General features: G+C 45.3%; 1 protein-coding gene across 1 annotated transcript; it reads left to right on the top strand.

Annotated features, from left to right (window-relative positions):
• Positions 1 to 1769: 1769 nt before the first annotated feature.
• LOC123765651 (caprin-2) lies at positions 1770 to 5988 on the top strand. Its single transcript, XM_045754333.2, has 5 exons — positions 1770 to 1926; positions 2222 to 2538; positions 2627 to 2699; positions 2788 to 2906; positions 5740 to 5988. The coding sequence occupies exons 2-5, from the start codon at positions 2222 to 2224 to the stop codon at positions 5948 to 5950; spliced, it is 720 nt and encodes a 239-aa protein (XP_045610289.2). The 5' UTR covers positions 1770 to 1926; the 3' UTR covers positions 5951 to 5988.
• The last annotated feature ends 10802 nt before the right edge of the window (positions 5989 to 16790 follow it).

Genomic DNA, 16790 nt, shown 5'->3' on the forward strand with positions numbered 1-16790 from the left:
TATGTGCTTAGAAATCGTGAACTAAGTTCTCAATCAATTGGAAATGCCATCACCGAATCGATCTGCTGTTGCTTCGTTCGATGTAGAATTGCGTCGGGAACAAAATTACAATTCGGGTGATTTGTTGTCATATGTGCAATCAAATATTCCTAACCCAACGCTAGAGCGAAAAGGCATTTACAGTCAAATAACTCAAACTGTCAATAACGGGCTTGGAGAAATCTTCTAAGATACGTCAAGAGGAACTGGTAAAAGCTTCCTAATTAGATTGATTCTGGCAGCATTTCGATCCCAAAATGGCATACCCTTAGCTCTTGCAATGTCCGGAATAGCTGCGACATTGCTACCAGGTGGAAGAACTGTTATTTCGGCATTGAAATTGCCATTGAACATGCAATTCATTGAAACTCCCACGTGCAACATTTCAAAAGGATCCGGCATGGGAAAAGTATTGCAGAAATGCAAATTTATTTTTTGGGATAAATGCACACTGGCCCATCAAAAATCGCTCGAGGCTCTTGATCAATCATTTCAAGATTTGCGTGGAAACATCAGGCTATTTGGCAACTATATTGCTTGCAAGAGATTTCGGGCAAACATTACCTGTAATTCCTCGATTGACACCAGCTGACGAAATAAATGCTACCCTGAAATACTCTACTTTGTGGCGCCACATAAAGACGTTAAAATTAACTACAAATATGCGTGTCCAGCTGCAAAACGATCCATCAGCTGAGATATTCTCACATCAATTTATGAAAATTGGGAACGGAAACATGCCGGTTGATCTGACCTCAGGACGAATTTCATTGCCTCAGAACTTCTACAATTTAGTGACGTCAAAAGAAGAATTGGTTGAGAAAGTATTTCCCAATATTCAAACCAATTATAAGACTCACGATTGGCTGAGTGAACGAGCTAATCTTGCGGCCTAGAACAAAGACGTCTATAAACATAACAATATTACTCAGTCTAACATTCAAAGCGGGACAGTCACGTACAAGTCCGTTGACACTGTTGATGAAGCAGATGAAGCGGTTAATTACCAAACAGAATTGTTGAATTCACTCGATCTGCCAGGGATACCATCACACGTATGGCAATTGAAAATCGACTTGCCAATTATCATGTTGCGAAATATCAACCAGCTAAAACTTTGCAAGGTCACGCGCCTTGCAGTAAAAAAAGATAATCAGCAACGCAGCAGAAGCAACAATCTTGACAAGACCTTTCAAAGGTGAAGATGTTCTCATTCCTCGCATTCCTATTATTCCAACAGATAAGCCATTTCAATTTAAGAGATTGTAATTTCCAATTAGATTGGCGTTTGCAATCACCATCAACAAAGTTCAGGGCTAATCTTGAGAATTGGGCAGTTTATATCTAGACATGGATTGCTTCTCACATGGACAATTATATGTTGTGAGTTCTAGAGTCGGGAAATCAGACAATCTCTATATCTTCACAGACAATAGAACAACAAAAAATATTGTATTCCCACAAGCATTGTGATATTAAACAAATTAGAACCTTGTACTTTCTCTTTTCTTTCTTACCCATTTAAACCAGGTTGAGCCACAGCAACGCGTGGCGGGCACAGCTAGTATATAATATAAATAATTACCTTAGAAAACGGATTGAAATATTTTTCTGTTAATCCTAATTGTCAGTTCTGTCAACAGGTGGCGTTGTTGACTCAAGCCGCCAGCTTGGCGGAGTGACGTACTGGAGATTCCTGTCTGATGGCTATGCAACCCTTACGAGTGTCAACCCTTACGAGCTTACAAGGGTTGACTCTCCCGGCCGTTTGATTATTCTGACTCTTGATTTCGTGAGAAGTGTTTGGTTTAAGATTTCCTCTACTTATTACTTCGTGTTTCGTGTGAGGAGGCTGTACTTGGTAGTGATTCAGACTTTCTCGTGATAGTAAGTACAAATGATTACGGTCGTGGTATTAAGAATCCAGTGATGGTTTAAGTAGGCAAACAAATTTAATGAAGCGTGCTACATGTGTATGGTCTTAGGAAGGTTTACATTAATTTTTAATGTATTGTGGTATACTGTCTGTACACATAAATGCTACTATCGATGAGTTTGAGTAATATGAAATTTTAATAGACCTATGATACATAATCAAAATATACAAATCTTGCCCCCATATAGTTTAAAACCTCCAATTATTGCTAAAGACTTGATGGTTCGTGTTGGATTACATTAATAGATGCAGGGAAGCAACTACGTGATGCTGGCGTTCCTGGCCGTGGTCCATCTTTGTGTACTCCACACTACTGCCATTCCTGCTACATTAACAAAATCTGCACCTTCAGAGGTTCTAAATACTACTGTTGTGAAACCCACGAAGCTTGCCCACCTTGGAAATGCAACCGGAAATGCTACCACAGCATCACGCGCTGTAAACCTAACTGAATCTACAAATATCACATCAAATAAGACGGATAACCCCAAACCTCCCCACACTGTGAAGGTCAGGCAAGCACCAGCGGACGGTTCTTCAGTTCTGTCCACCCCAGTAATTGCGTGAGTAGAATTTTCTTTGTGCAGCATTGACCTTGTATGTACATATATTACAGAATTCTTGATAGATAATCCACTTATTTTTCCCCAGTGGTCGTAGAGTGGCCTTCTGTGTGACGAAAGCTACAGAAAGACTTAATGCCTTCGCTCACATTCACTTCAGGGTAAGCAGGAAGCTTGGCTTAGCCGTTTTGTATTATCTAAGATACCTTGGTGTGTAAAATTCAGAAAATACTTAAACTTTACCCACAGGACGTCTTGACTAACGCAGGAGCCGGATGGGATCCAGCAGTCAGCGAGTTTGTTGCTCCCTATGACGGACATTACTTCTTCATATTCCACGCTATAGGAGCGAATGCCAGTGACTTCACGTGAGTTAATACTTATAATTTTTTGGGCATTTCATTTTTTTATGACTAGCTGTACACACCAAGCGTTGCCGTGGCTCAATCTGGATAAATGGGGAAAGAACGCGCCAGTTTCTAATGTTAAATAATCAATGCATGTGGGAATACAATATTTTTGGTTATAGTCTGTGAAGATAGATTGTCTGATTTGCCGACTCTTTCGCTCTCAACATATAATTGTCCATGTGAGACGCAATCCGTGTCTACATATAACTGCACAATACTAGATTGGCCCTGAGCTTTTGTTGGTGTTTGTAAACGGCCTTCGAATTGGAAATTACAATCTCTTAAATTGAAATGGCATATCGGTTGGAATAATAGGAATGCGAGGAATGAGGACATCTTCACATTTGAAAGTTCTTGTCAAGATTGTTGCTTCTGCGGCGTTGCTTAATTTTTTTTTTTACTGAAAGGAGCGTGACCTTGCCAAGTTTTGGCTGGTTAATACTTCGCAAAATGATTGGCAAGCAGATTTTAAGTTGACGTTCATGTGATGGTATCCCTGTCAAATAGTGAATTCAACAATCGTTTGATAATTAACCGCTTAATCTGCTTAGTGTCGACGGACTTGTACGTGACTGCCTTGCTTTGGATGTTAGAGTAATATGTTCATAGACTTCTGTTCTTAACCGCAAAAATAGCTCGTTCACTCGGCCAATCGTGAGTCTTATTAGTTAGAATATTGGGAAATATTTTTCAACCAATTCTTCTTTTGACGTCACTGAATTGTTTAAGTTCTGAGGCAATGAAATTCGTCCTGAGGTCAGATCAACCGGCATGTTTCCATTCCCAATTTCCATAAATTGATGCGAGAATATCTCTGCTAATGGATCGTTTTGCAGCTGGACACGCATATTTGTAATTATATTTAACGTCTTTGTGGCGCCACAAAGTGGTGTATTTCAGTCGAGCATTTATTTAGTAGCTGGTGTCAATCGAGGAATTACAGGTAATGTTTGCCCAAAATCTCTTGCAAGCAATATAGTTCCCAAATAGCCTGTTTCCACGAACATCTTGCAGTGATCGATTAAGAGCCTAAAGTTTTTCATGGACCATTATACATTCATTCCAAAATAAGTTTGCAATAATTTTCCCATGCCGTACCCTTTGGAAATGTTGCACGAGGGAGTTTCAATGAATTGCATGTTCAATGGCAACTTGAAAAGCCGAAATAGGTCTTCTACCTGGTAGCAATGTTGCAGCTACTCCGGATGCAAGAGCCAAGGTTGTCATTTTGGGATAGAAATGCTACCAGAATCAATCTAATTGGGAAACTTCTACCAGTTTCCTCTTGGCGCATCTTAAAAGATTTCTCAAAGCCCGTAATTGACAGTTTAAACTATTTGATTGTAAATGCCTTTTAGCTCAAGAGTTAGCTTAGGAATATTTGAGTGCACATAAAACAGATCACCATAGTTGTAATTTTGTTCACGACGCAATTCTACATCGAACAAAGCGGCCGATAGATTCGATGATGGCATTTCCAATTGAGGACTTTGCTCAAGATTTCTAAGCAAATACCTTCAATGATTATCAATGCTTCGTTGTAGATTTTTCCTATGAAATCAATGTTCACAATTGAATTTTCCTTGCTTATTCGACGGATATCTACAGCCATGTGAGATTCATATTTCTCCCATACTGAGATGGAGAGAAAGCGGTCAATATGATTGCAAACAATGCACGAATTTATATTGTGTATGCCGTGTTGGACGCGCATTAATGCATACATCCCAGTGTCGGTCGTTCTCCAATAAAGTCAGAGCTGGACATTCACTACAGAAAGTGGCATGAGTGACGCCTTTGACAAATCTCAATTGCTGGAAAGACATTGGACCAGGCACATATACCAACAGCATTGGAAGAAGCATTAAGTCTTGATTGGGATGCACGGTGTACAGTCTGCTTATCTTAGTTTATTTAAATATGCCAGGCTGTCTCGTAGACTCGCTCACCTTGTTTGCATCGTTCAAATGATTTTCTACTGACTTTCCATGCAATACGTAGTCACTTCCGAATACAGCCGTGTTTTCGCGAACTCGTCATTTAGATATAACGTGCAGTTAAATTGTAGTCGGTGGATTCATAGCCGTTTGTTGCACATTTGCACCTGTGAAATAAACTTATTTTTTTGAGAACAAAATGGACGACAAATACTAATTTCAATTAAAAATGAAAATAAATCCCAATGTATGCATATGCAATCAATCATTGGAATGACAATGTAACATATATTTTTTGCATATCGTATGTTACACTTGCATGCAACAGATGGCGCTGTTTGTTAAAAAATTTTTTTACCCGTCACAGGTGTGGCATCTAAATAGAAGGTATATTAAAACGTATAAAACTCATGTATTCGAATGAAACGTTGTCAAAATTTCAAATCAATTGAAGAATTTTCGGAGATTACAGGGTGTTGCTCTTGCATCCTACAGACGGAGCTGTTTTAAAAAAATTTCATGTCACAGGTGAGGCATGTCTAAAGTAGGTATATAAAAACACTCCCATTCAAATGCAATGTTGTCAAAATTTCAAAGCAATCGGTTGAGGGGTTTTAAAGATTTCCCTCGCATGGAAAAACGCAAAGAACTTTGGGGAAAATTTTTTTTCCCCCCAGTCTCCGACGTGACACTTATATATTGTATATAAAAACCCACTCGGATGCCAATGGAACGTTGTGTGAAAATTTAAAGGCGATTCGTGAAGAACTTTCAGAGATTAGCGATTTTGAACAAACGAACATTTCCATTTGTATTTATATAAGATTAAGACTAACTTGATTATTCCTACCCAGGATGTCCTTGACACTGAATGGTATGCCCAAGGTGACGGCATATGGAACTCTAACTACTTTCGAAGTTGGCTCCAATTCTGTCGTCTTGGCATTGAAGGCGATGGATAAGATCTCTTTAGAGCTGCATCAGGGCGCCATATATGAACACCCCGGCAACGAATCTTACACTTCCTTCACTGGCTTCCTCCTCTCTAGTGTAATGAGTGCTTAAATATTTACTTTTGTTTCCTGAATAAAGTTTGAAGTGATCTTTAATGTTTAAGTTTCAAATACCTGAAGCTAGGAATGTGCCAACATTTACCTTTTTTGAATTTATTAAAGGTGACTGTTCATGATCACATCCTAGATAGCCTTCCACGCAGTTCTCAATATCTCTGCTGTAAATTATATTGTTAGAATAGAAAATGTCTAGGTATCTGAAGCAGAAGTCCTATAGATTAACTACTCCCTACGGCTTCGTCTATGGTACGTCTTTAGATTGGATTTTTAGTTTATAAAATATCGCTTCTCTATAGTAAAAAAATTTAATAACCATTTTATTTTAGTTTTGATTAGTTTCCTTTGGAAGGTAAACTAGCTTCTACAAGAGATGAAACATTACACCTCCAGACATGATACCTAGAGGTGTAATGTTAATGGGCTCGACCTTGTAGAGTGTACTTCTGAGCTAGCGTCCCTCAATGATATCGCCTTGTGGCGTAGGGCTCGCGTACACCTCCCTGGAATCGGAGAAAGTTACCTTTGCCTCCCCTCTCTCATTCCCCTGTTTGGGTATTTCACTTGCTGAAGGGCACCATGTACAGGCCTAGGCATCGGACTACCCACTAGAGTGGATCACCCGTGAGGGGCTACCCTAAGTGGATAGTAGTGTCCAGGCTAGGGGAATGGGGTCTATGCACCAGTGTGGAAGAATGGACGAAGCTGTAGGAATCCCCATTCCCTCCTCCCCCCCCCTTAAAGACGGAGAACCACTGGGGACGACGCACCCCTTCCTGCACAGGCCCGTGCTCGGCTTCCCTGGTGGGTGGTATCACTTGGTTCCAAGCCCCAGACTTTCAAGTGAACATAATTCAAATGTGCAATAAATGAAAACTAGATTTCGATGACCTCTTTAGCAGTGTACGAAAAGATTCATCTGGTTTATCAAGGCATCCTAGCATAAATAGGACAAATTGCAAATTTTCCAAAACTTTAATGTTCTAACACCAAACGTAAGTATCAACTGAAATTTCACTCCATCACAATAGCATATAAAACGTGTAGTTTTCCAAAAAAATTGACTTAAAAAAATAATTTTATCATGCAAGGTGCATGAAACTTGCACATCTGATCCTCCCCTACCTGTTGGGCTCATTGATGCCGTGAGGGGGCTTGGTGGGGCAGCTGCCAGAGTGTGATGCTCCATGGGCCGGTCCTGTCCTTTGTGGCCTTGTGCTCCTGCTGCTGTCCTTACAAATTTTGCTAGACACCTTTTCGTTTTCCTTTTGCTTTGGTTCCTTGGGGGAGGAAGTGCCTCTTCTCATTTGATTGTCATTTCCCGCTGACCTTGTGCATGTACCGTTGATTCTTTTGGCTTTTTTTTTTTTTTTTTTTTTTTTTTTTTATTTATGCCTGGGTGTTTGAGGAGGCATACACTTGCGCCTGTAGAACTGTAAATTAAGGGTCCTCTGATAGGTTAGGTGGGCAGGAAATTCTGTTTCAAAACGGTATGAAAAACGTGAATTTAAAGTGTCCTCTCATAACCTCTCCGCGTAGGTCGGACGACTCGAATAGAAAACGGAACAGAACGTCACTTTTGTGAGTTGATTTCATTTCAAATTACGTCCAAATTTGGCCATAGTGCGCATACCAGCGAAAAGTGACGTTATTTTTAAGAGGACGGGTTGGACAAACACCCTAGGCCGCCGCCTTTAACCATATGTCCTCTTCCTCTGCCTCTTCTGAATTTTGGTGAACCCACTCATGTGGACTCTCATTCTCGCACCCTTTCCTTTCTTGATCTTTCTCTCTGCTCATTGTCTCTTAGATTTCATGTGGCAGGTTCTTGATTACCTCCATAATTGACCATTTCCCCATCCTTGTTACCTTTTTCTCTTTTCACTCTTTCCTTCCCTAGGTGGCAGTTTGCCAAGGCTCTGCCTCTCCCTGCTGCCTTCCTCCTTTTTCATGACACACTCTTCGACGCTTCCCTCCACTCTATTCCTCGCTCTACTTCTTGGGACAGGCGGAAGTGCGTTCCCTGGTGGAATGAAGATTGTGCTCGGACTGTCCGTTGTAAGCGTGCAGTCTGGAAGAAATACCGACGCCGGCAGACTGCCGATTCTTCTATTTTGTTTTGGAAGGCGAGTGCGGTAACCCGTAGGACCATCCATACAGCTAAATGTGAGTTGGAAATCTTATGTTTCCACCATTACGTCCGATAATCCTTTACCGCAAATCTGGAAGAAAGTCCGCAAAATAGCAGGTAAGTTCGTTCCAGATGACTCACCGGTCCCTCACCTCCGTGGTACTTCTGTGGCGGACCCAGTGAAGGTTGCGACCGAACTGGGTTCCTACTTTTCTACTGTTATCTCTGGTTCTAATCTTTCCTCAATCCTTCCTTCTTCGTAAGTCTGTTCTTAAATCTCATCCCCTAGATTTCTGCACTCATCTCTGCCTTCCCTATAACGATCCCTTCTCTCTAAACTTCAGTCTGCCCTTGCCCGCTGCGGTTCTATGGCAGTGGGCTCTGACGAAATTCATTGCGAGATGCTTCGCCATCTCCCTCCTTGCACGTATTTATTTATTTATATGTATTTACCCAGTCTGTATAACCAGGTCTGGAAGTCATCGTCAGTCCCTGAAGACTGACTCAATAATGCCATTGTACTCCCTATTCGGAAACCGGGGAGTCTCGGGACGTCCCCTAATGACTTCCACCCTGGTGTCCTCACAAGTTGTCTGCAAACTCTTTGAACGAATGATCAATGTTCGTCTGATGTGGTTCTTGGAACGCTTTCACTACCTCTCCCCTTTTCAATTTGGTTTTCACAAGTGCCACAGCATGAATGATGTCCAGGTGAACTTGGAGGTTTATATTCGCACTGCTTTTGCTGCAAAGACCTCCATTGTTGCTATTCTTTTTTACCTGGAACCCCCTCCCCATCCGGCCCGTTGGCGCCATGAGGAGGCTTAGTGGACAGCTGCCAGAGTGTGATGCTCCGTGGGACAGTCCTCTGTCCTTTTGTGGCCTTGCACTCCTGCTGCTGTCTTCTTTAATTGTGCCGGATCACTTTTCCTTTTCCTTATGTTTCGTTTTTCTCCCCCCACCCTCTTCTCCTATCTGCTTGTCGTTTCCTGCCAACCTTTTGCTTGTTTTGGTTATTCCTTTAGACTTCTTCTATTTTGACGTCCGGGTGTTTGAGGAGGCATACTCTTGCACCCGTAGAACTGTATTACCTAACGTCTCGAATGAGGGGAACCTTTTATTGTCAATCCCCCTTTCGTCGCTGAACCCGATCAAGATGGACTGACGGTTCTTAAGGTGGGGTTTGTGGGGCGTATACTCACGACGCACCCCTAGGGGGCCCGGGCATGATCGGCGATAGCTTCCTGTTGGGTGTCCTGCCTCTAATTGTGGCTCCATGGTGGGTATGGGGGCACATTCATTGATGAATTTCTCTCTTCGTCTGTATGTCGATGAATGTTTCTGTTGTACCCTCTCAGGCTCGGGGGTGGGCGACCAAGCCCCCAAGTCGTCTTGTATTGGAAGACCGGGCTCTGTAGACCCCGCTGCGTTGGGCCCCGACCTTGCTCCTCCTTTAACCGTCCTGACTTCTTCCCCCAGCTCCCCTCCCTCCTCTGTGGTTGGGTCGAGCCTCAAGCCCCCAGTGGTGACCACTTCGTCCCCTGGTGCAGCTAAGTCTCTCATTGTAACTACTGCGCCTTTTAACCCCTCTGGGGGTTCTCAACACCGTCCGCGCCATGGCCGCACTCACTCGATTCCTTCCCGTACTGATGCGCATCAGTCCTTGTTTGGTCCCGCTTCATGGGCCAAATATTTTGATCTCCTTCCTCTTGATTCTGCGCCTCCTGGTGATTTCTCCCTCCATCGGCATCTTGTTGATTCCGTGGATGCCTCTATTACCTTCAAACCCACTCGTCTCGGTACACGTGTCGTTGATGCTCCTAATCAGGATCCCTGGAAACACAAACCGAAACTGTCTCCATTTTCCACTTGTTACAACTTGTAATAAAGTTGGTACATCTTGGCTTAACGTGTTTATGACGTATTAGAACGTTGTTACAACTTGATATATTGGTTGTTATAACTGGTTAGGAGGTGTTAAAACTTGTTCGAACGTTATAGCAACGTTGTAGTTTCGGTGTGTGTTTGGCGGGATGCAGCTTCCTGCTTGGCTGCCTTATCCTGCCTTGGCGAGATCCCTGTTCGGGTCTCAAAGAACGCTCGGTTGAATGCCAGTGTTGGCACTATTCTCCTCCCGCCCCATATTGCGACCGGTGTTCGTAATCTGCAGGACTGCCACGATGATATTCGGCATATCCTTGATGCCCAAGGCCATTCTGTATTCCAGGTAGACTCGTTTACTCGTCCCCCTCGTGGTCGTCGCCGTCAATCTCTTCGGGTTGTGAAGATTACCATTGATGGTAGGACCATTCCTACCTCTGTCATTCTTGCTGGTGCCAGGTGCTCTGTCCAGGAGTACATTCCTTCTCAGCTTTGTAACAAGTGCTGGAGGTTTGGGCATGGTGCCCTCCACTGCTCTGGGACTGTTTCTCTGTCTTTTGTGTGGGGGCGAAGGTCACTCCAAATCGGAGTGCACTTCTCCCCGAGCTCGTTGCCTCAACTGCGGTGAGGCCCATCCTACGTTCTCCCGTGCGTGTGTCCATTACATGCTTGAGGCAGCCGTCCTCAACTTGATGTACCGGGAGCGTTTATCTTTTCCTGAGGCGTGGCGCCAGGTTCGCCGGCTCCCGCCTTATGCTAACGTCTCTTATGCTCGAGTGTTGCGCACTTCCTCTCCTCGTCCTTCGCACCTTCCTCAGACCCACAACCGTTTCCGGACCTTGGACCCTGATACGCCCACTGCCCCCTCCTCTGTTCCTTTGAGTTCTGTCTCGAAGGGTCCCCCTCCTGGTCCTCTGTGTGGGGTTCTCCCTTCTTTCTGCCCAGTCTGTCATGTCTCCTGTGTCGTCTTCCTCGTCTACCTCCGATCCTCCTTCCCATCCTTCTCCTCCATCTATTGACTCTCCCGGCCGCCTGTCAGTGTGGGCTGATGTCCATCGCTCTCCTACCGGCCGTCGTGTGTGCTCTCGTTCAGCTTCTCCTGTTGAGACACTGGAATCCGTTGTCCAGTACGTAGTTGCTGGGACACCTGTTTTTTTAAGTCAGAAGCGTAAGCCTGGCTCCTCTCCTTCCTCCTCCCCGGCGGCTAAGAAGGCTTCGCTTGCTTCCTCGGCCCCTACTTCTGACTCTATCGCCCGTTCCCCTCCTGTTTCGGTGGTTGTGCCTCCTGTTCCTGCTATGGAGGTTTCTTTGGCCCCCACTTCCCTTTCGGTTGCTGCCCTTACTGAGGTGCGCTCCCCTCTTTCTACTCCCCCTCTTGCTGCTGCTGTCCTTGACTACTCCTCTCGGTTGCCTCCTTTTTCTTCTCCTCCTCCGGACCCTGCCCGTCCGCCTCTGGTCTGTTCTCACGCTTCCTTCCCTCCGTCTTTGCTCAGTTTACCCATGCCCCCTAACCCCTGACTTTGCTGACCCTGATCCCGACCTTGATCTTCTTTAACGTGCTATGTTGCTCTTTCGCCTTTGTTTCTTCCTTGTTCTCTGTTGTTGTCCTTTCTCTTCTCGTCGATGTCTATTCTTCAATGGAACGTTCGGGGATATTACGCCAATTTCCTTGAACTCTAACTTCTGATTTTGCAATTTTCACCCCTTTGTGTCTGTCTCCAGGAGTCGATACTTGGTATAAGTCCTGGTCGCTTTCGTGGCTAATCCTTTCTCTTCCCCCCCCCCCCCAGCTGTTGCTGGGGTTCCTAACTCTTCTGCTCTCTTGATTCGCTCTGATGTTCCTTTTGTCCCCTTACTTTTTCCTTCGCCTCTCCATTGTTCTGCTGCTGGTGATCTGAAACACTTACTGGACTCCTTGCCGGAGCCTGTGCTCAAGTGGGTGATTTCACTTGTCATTTCATTTGGGGTGATGTTCTGACGAACACCCGGGGTCGCCTTCTTGAACCGTTTATCCTCTCTTCTTCCCTGTCTCTTCTGAATTCTGGTGAGCCCACGCATTTGGACTCTCTTACTCGTACCCTTTCCTGTCTTGATCTTTCTCTTTGCTCGTATTCTCTTTACTTAGATTTCACGTGGCAGGTTCTTGATGACCTCCATGGCAGTGACCATTTCCCCATCCTTGTTACCTTTTACTCTTTCGCCCTCCCCTCTCCTTCCCTAGGTGGCAGTTTGTGAAAGCAGACTGGAACCTCTTTACCCTCTGGGCTACTCTCTCTGACCTCTCCCTCGCTCTCTTCTCCTTTTTCATGACACTGTCTTTGACGCTGCCCTCCGCTCTATTCCTCGCTCTTCCTCTCGGGGTCCACGAAAGTGCGTTCCTTGGTGGAATGCAGACTGTTCTCGGGCTGTCCGCTGTAAGCGTGCAGCCTGGAAGAGACACCGCCGTCGGCAGACGGCCGATTCTTTTCTTTTCTTTCAGATAGCGAGTGCGGTGGCCCGTAGAGCCATCCGTTCGGCTAAACGTGAATGTTGGGCATCTTATGTCTCCACCATTACGTCCGGAACTCCTCTGCCACAGATCTGGAAACGTATCCGCAAGATAGCGGGTAAGTTCGTTCCCGATGTTTCACCGGTCCTTCACCTCCGTGGTACTCTTGTGGCGGACCCGTTGCAGGTTGCTACCGAACGGGGTTCCCACTTTTCTTCTGTTAACTCTGGTCTTCATCTTCCCCAATCTTTCCTTCTTCGTAAACCTGTCCTCGAGTCTCGTCCTATAGATTTTTGCACTCGTCTTCTACTTCCCTATAACGATCCCTTCTCTCTCTCTGAACTTCGTTCTGCCCTGGCCCTCTGCGGTTCAATGGCTGCGGGCTCCGAAGGTATTGAATATTAGATGCTTCGCCATCTCCCTCCGTGCACGTTTCAGTATTTACTGGGTCTATATAATCGGATCTGGGAGTCGTCGTCAGTCCCTGAGGACTGGCTCGTGGCCAGTCTCTTGGCTCTTGGAACATCCCCTAAGGACTTTCGCCCTAATGCCCTCACAAGTAGTGTCTGCAAACTCTTTGAACGTATGGTTAACGTTCGTCTGATGTGGTTCCTGGAACACCATCACCTCCTCCCCGCTTCTCAATTTGGTTTCCGCAAGTGCCGCAGCACGATAGATGTCCTGGTGAACTTGGAGGTCTATATTCGTACTGCTTTTTGCTGCGAAGACCTCCGTTGTTGCCGTCCTTTTTGACCTAGAAAAGGCTTACGACACCACTTGGCGATATCATATTCTATCCCAGCTTCATTCTTTTGGCCTTCATGGTCATCTCCCTCTCTTTCTTCGCAGGTTCCACTCTCGTCGTTCCTTTCGGGTGCGGCTTGGTACCGCTCCCTCTGCCTCTTTTCAGCAATACGAAGGTGTGCCCCAGTGTAGTGTTTTACTCTTTTTCTGGTTGCCCTCAATAGTCTTCTTTCCTCTCTTCCTTCAGGCGTCTTCTCCGCTCTCTATGTCGATGATCATACCCTTTCCTGTCAGGGTGATGATTCGCCTCTCCTTCAACGCCGGCTTCAATTTGCGATTGATGCCGTGTCGTCTTGGGCCACCGATCATGGCTTCAAGTTCTCTACTACTAAGACTTGTGCCATGACTTTTACCCGGAAACGGGTTGTTCTTCGTCCTTCTTTGTCACTTTATGATCATCCCCTTGAATACAAAGATTCCGCGAAGCTTTTAGGGTTATTCCTTGACACTGGTTTGTCTTGGTCTCCCCATATCTCTTACCTCTGTGTTGAGTGCTCTAAGGTCCTTACCCTCCTTCGGGTATTGTCCCATACTTCTTGGGGAGCGGATAGGCGCACTCTCCTTGCTTTACATTCCTCTCTCGTCCGGTCTAAACTCGATTATGGTTGCTCTTCTTACTCGTCTGCTTCTCCTTCTACTATTCGTCGTCATGAAGCTTTGCACCATACTGGGTTGCGCCTCAGTTCTGGTGCCTTTCGTTCGACTCCCGTCCTTAGCTTGTATGTTGACACTGGCTTCCTGTCTCTACAGGACCGCCGTGATCGCTACTGTCTTCGCTATCTTGAGTGGTCCTTACAACATCCTTCCTCTCGCCTCTGTCGTGCTTTAACTTTTACCCCTCCTGCGGTTCCTGTTCCTCTTCACCACCTCCCTCTTTCTGTCCGGTTATCTCGCTTACAGGATTCTCTTTCCGTTCGTATTTCTAATGTTCCTCGTGTTGTTCCTTCTTTGCCCCCGTGGAGAGTCCCCCTTCCGCAGTTTTGTACATCCTTAACCCGCATCACTAAGCTTTTACCCCTCCTACGGTTCTAAAACGTCTTTTCCTTGAGCACTTTTCTTCTCACTCCCGCTCCATTCCTGTCTTCACCGATGGGTCTAAGTCTGCGGACGGTGTTGGCTACTCTGTTGCTTTTCCTGATCACACTTATGTGTCGCTTTTCTCCGGAGACTAGCATCTTCATGGCGGAGCTTTATGCTATTCTCTATGCTCTTCGTCTCCTGCTTTCTCGTTGTCAGTCTTCCTGTGTAGTTGTTGTTGACTCTCGTAGTGCCCTCATGGCTCTCGGGTCCTTTAATCTGGTTCATCCAGTAGTTGTCGAGATCCAGCATTGGCTGTTTCTTGTTCACAGTAAATTTAAGTCGTTTGAGTTTTGCTGGGTTCCCAGCCATATTGGTGTGTCTTTAAATGAGCGTGCAGATGCTGCAGCCAAGGAAGCTGTCCGCTCTTGTCTCATCTCTCGTAAAGGTATTCCATTTTACGACTTTTACCCGGTTATCCATTCCTCCATCCTTACCCGTTGGCAGGCTTCTTGGTCGTCTTTTACTGGTAATAAACTATGTACTCTTAAGGGCTGTGTTTCCTCGTGGCTGTTCTCCTACCACCATAACCGACGATGGGAAACGGTTCTGGCGAGGTTGCTTATTGGCCATACTAGCTTAGCCCATGGTCACTTGATGGAGCGCCGCCCTGCTCCTTATTGTCCTAATTGCATTGTCCCTCTTACGGTCGTGCATGTCCTTCTTGAATGTCCTGACTTCCAGTACGAGCGTGTGTCTTGCTTTCCGACCGCCCCTTGCGGTCACCTGTCCCTCAATAGAATTCTTGGTGACTGATGCTTTTGATATCTTTCGCCTTATGCGTTTTTGTTCTCGTATTGGCATCCTTGGTGATATTTAGCGCCCTCTGATTATTCCGCACATTTGATGGTGCTACATAGCCTTCCCGGTTTGGTGCCTCTTTTGATAATTAGTTACTTTTGACCTGGAAGAGGTGTACGATACCACCTGGAGATACCATATTCTGTCCCAACTTCGATCTTTTGGCCTTCGAGGTAATCTCCCTCTCTTCCTTCAAAGCTTCCTCTTTCGTCATTCCTTTTGAGTGAGGCTTGGTGCCCCACTCTCTGCTTCTTTTTGCCAATACGAAGGTATACCCCAAGGTAGTGTTCTGAGCCCTACTCTTTTTCTGTTTGCCCTCAAAGGTCTTCTTTCCTTTCTTCCTTCTGGCGTCTTCTCTGCTCTCTTTGTCGAAGATCTTACCCTTTGCTGTCGGGGTGATAATTGGCTTTTCCTTCAACGGCGGCATCAACTTGCGATTGATGCCGTGTCGTCTTGGGCCACCAATCATGGATTCAAGTTCTCTGCAACTAAGACTTGTGCTATGACTTTTACTTGGAAACATGTCGTTTTTCGTCTCTCTTTGTCGCTTTATGGTTTCCCCTTGTGTACAAAGATTCCCCTAAGCTTTTGAGGTTAATCTTTGACACTCTTATGTCTTGGTCACCTCATATCTCTTACCTCCGAGTTGAATGCTCTAAGGCCCTTAACCTACTTAAGGTTTTGTCCCATACTACTTGGGAAGCGGATAGGTGCACATACTTCTCTCTAAATTCCTCTCTCGTACTGTCTAAACTCGATTATGGTTGCCCTGCTTACTCGTCTGCTTCTCCTTCTACTCTTCGCCGTTTAATTCCTCCATCCTTGCCCGTTGGCTGGGTTGTTGGTCTTCGGTAGTTGGTAACAAGCTGCGTCCTCTCAAACGTATTGTGTCCCTGTGGCCTTCCTCCTGCCACCATAATCGGTGGTGGGAAACGGCTCTAGCAAGGTTGTGTATTGGCCATACTCGCTTAACCTATGGTCACTTAATGGAGCGCTGCCCTGCTCCTTATTGTCCAAATTGCGTTGTCCCTCTTACCGTCGTTGCATATTCTTGTTGAATGTCCTGACTTCCAGGACGTACGTGTGTCTTGCTTTCCGATCATCCATCTCGGTCACTTGTCCTTCGATAGAATTTTCGGTGAATCGGATACTTTTGATATCGTTTGCCTTATGCGTTTCTCTTCTCGTATTGGCATTCTTGGTGATATTTAGCGTCCTCTGATTATTTCGCACTTTGATGGTGCTACATAGCTTTCCTGATTTGGTGCCTTCTTTTGATAATTACTTACTTTGACTCTCGTTTGTCTTGGTCGCCCCATATCTCTTGACTCTGTTGAATGCTTTAAAGCTCTTAACCTATTGAAGGTCTCTTCCTATACTTCTTGCAGTCCTAATAGATGCAAGCTCCTCCATTTACATTTATCTCTCGTGCTGTCTAAAATCGATTATGGTTGTTTTGTTTACTCGTCTGCCTCTCTTTCACCCTTTCGTCGTCTTTATGCTATGCACCATACTGGGCTACGCCTCAGCTCTGGTGCCTTTCGTTCAACTCTTACCCAGAGCATGTATGTTGAAACTGGCATCCTGTCTCTGCAGGATCGCCGTGATCGCTTCTGTCTTTGTTACCTTGCGCGCTCCCTACAACACCCTCAC

The sequence above is a fragment of the Procambarus clarkii genome, chromosome 30 (assembly GCF_040958095.1).
Source record: "Procambarus clarkii isolate CNS0578487 chromosome 30, FALCON_Pclarkii_2.0, whole genome shotgun sequence".
NCBI classification, from domain to species: domain Eukaryota; kingdom Metazoa; phylum Arthropoda; class Malacostraca; order Decapoda; family Cambaridae; genus Procambarus; species Procambarus clarkii.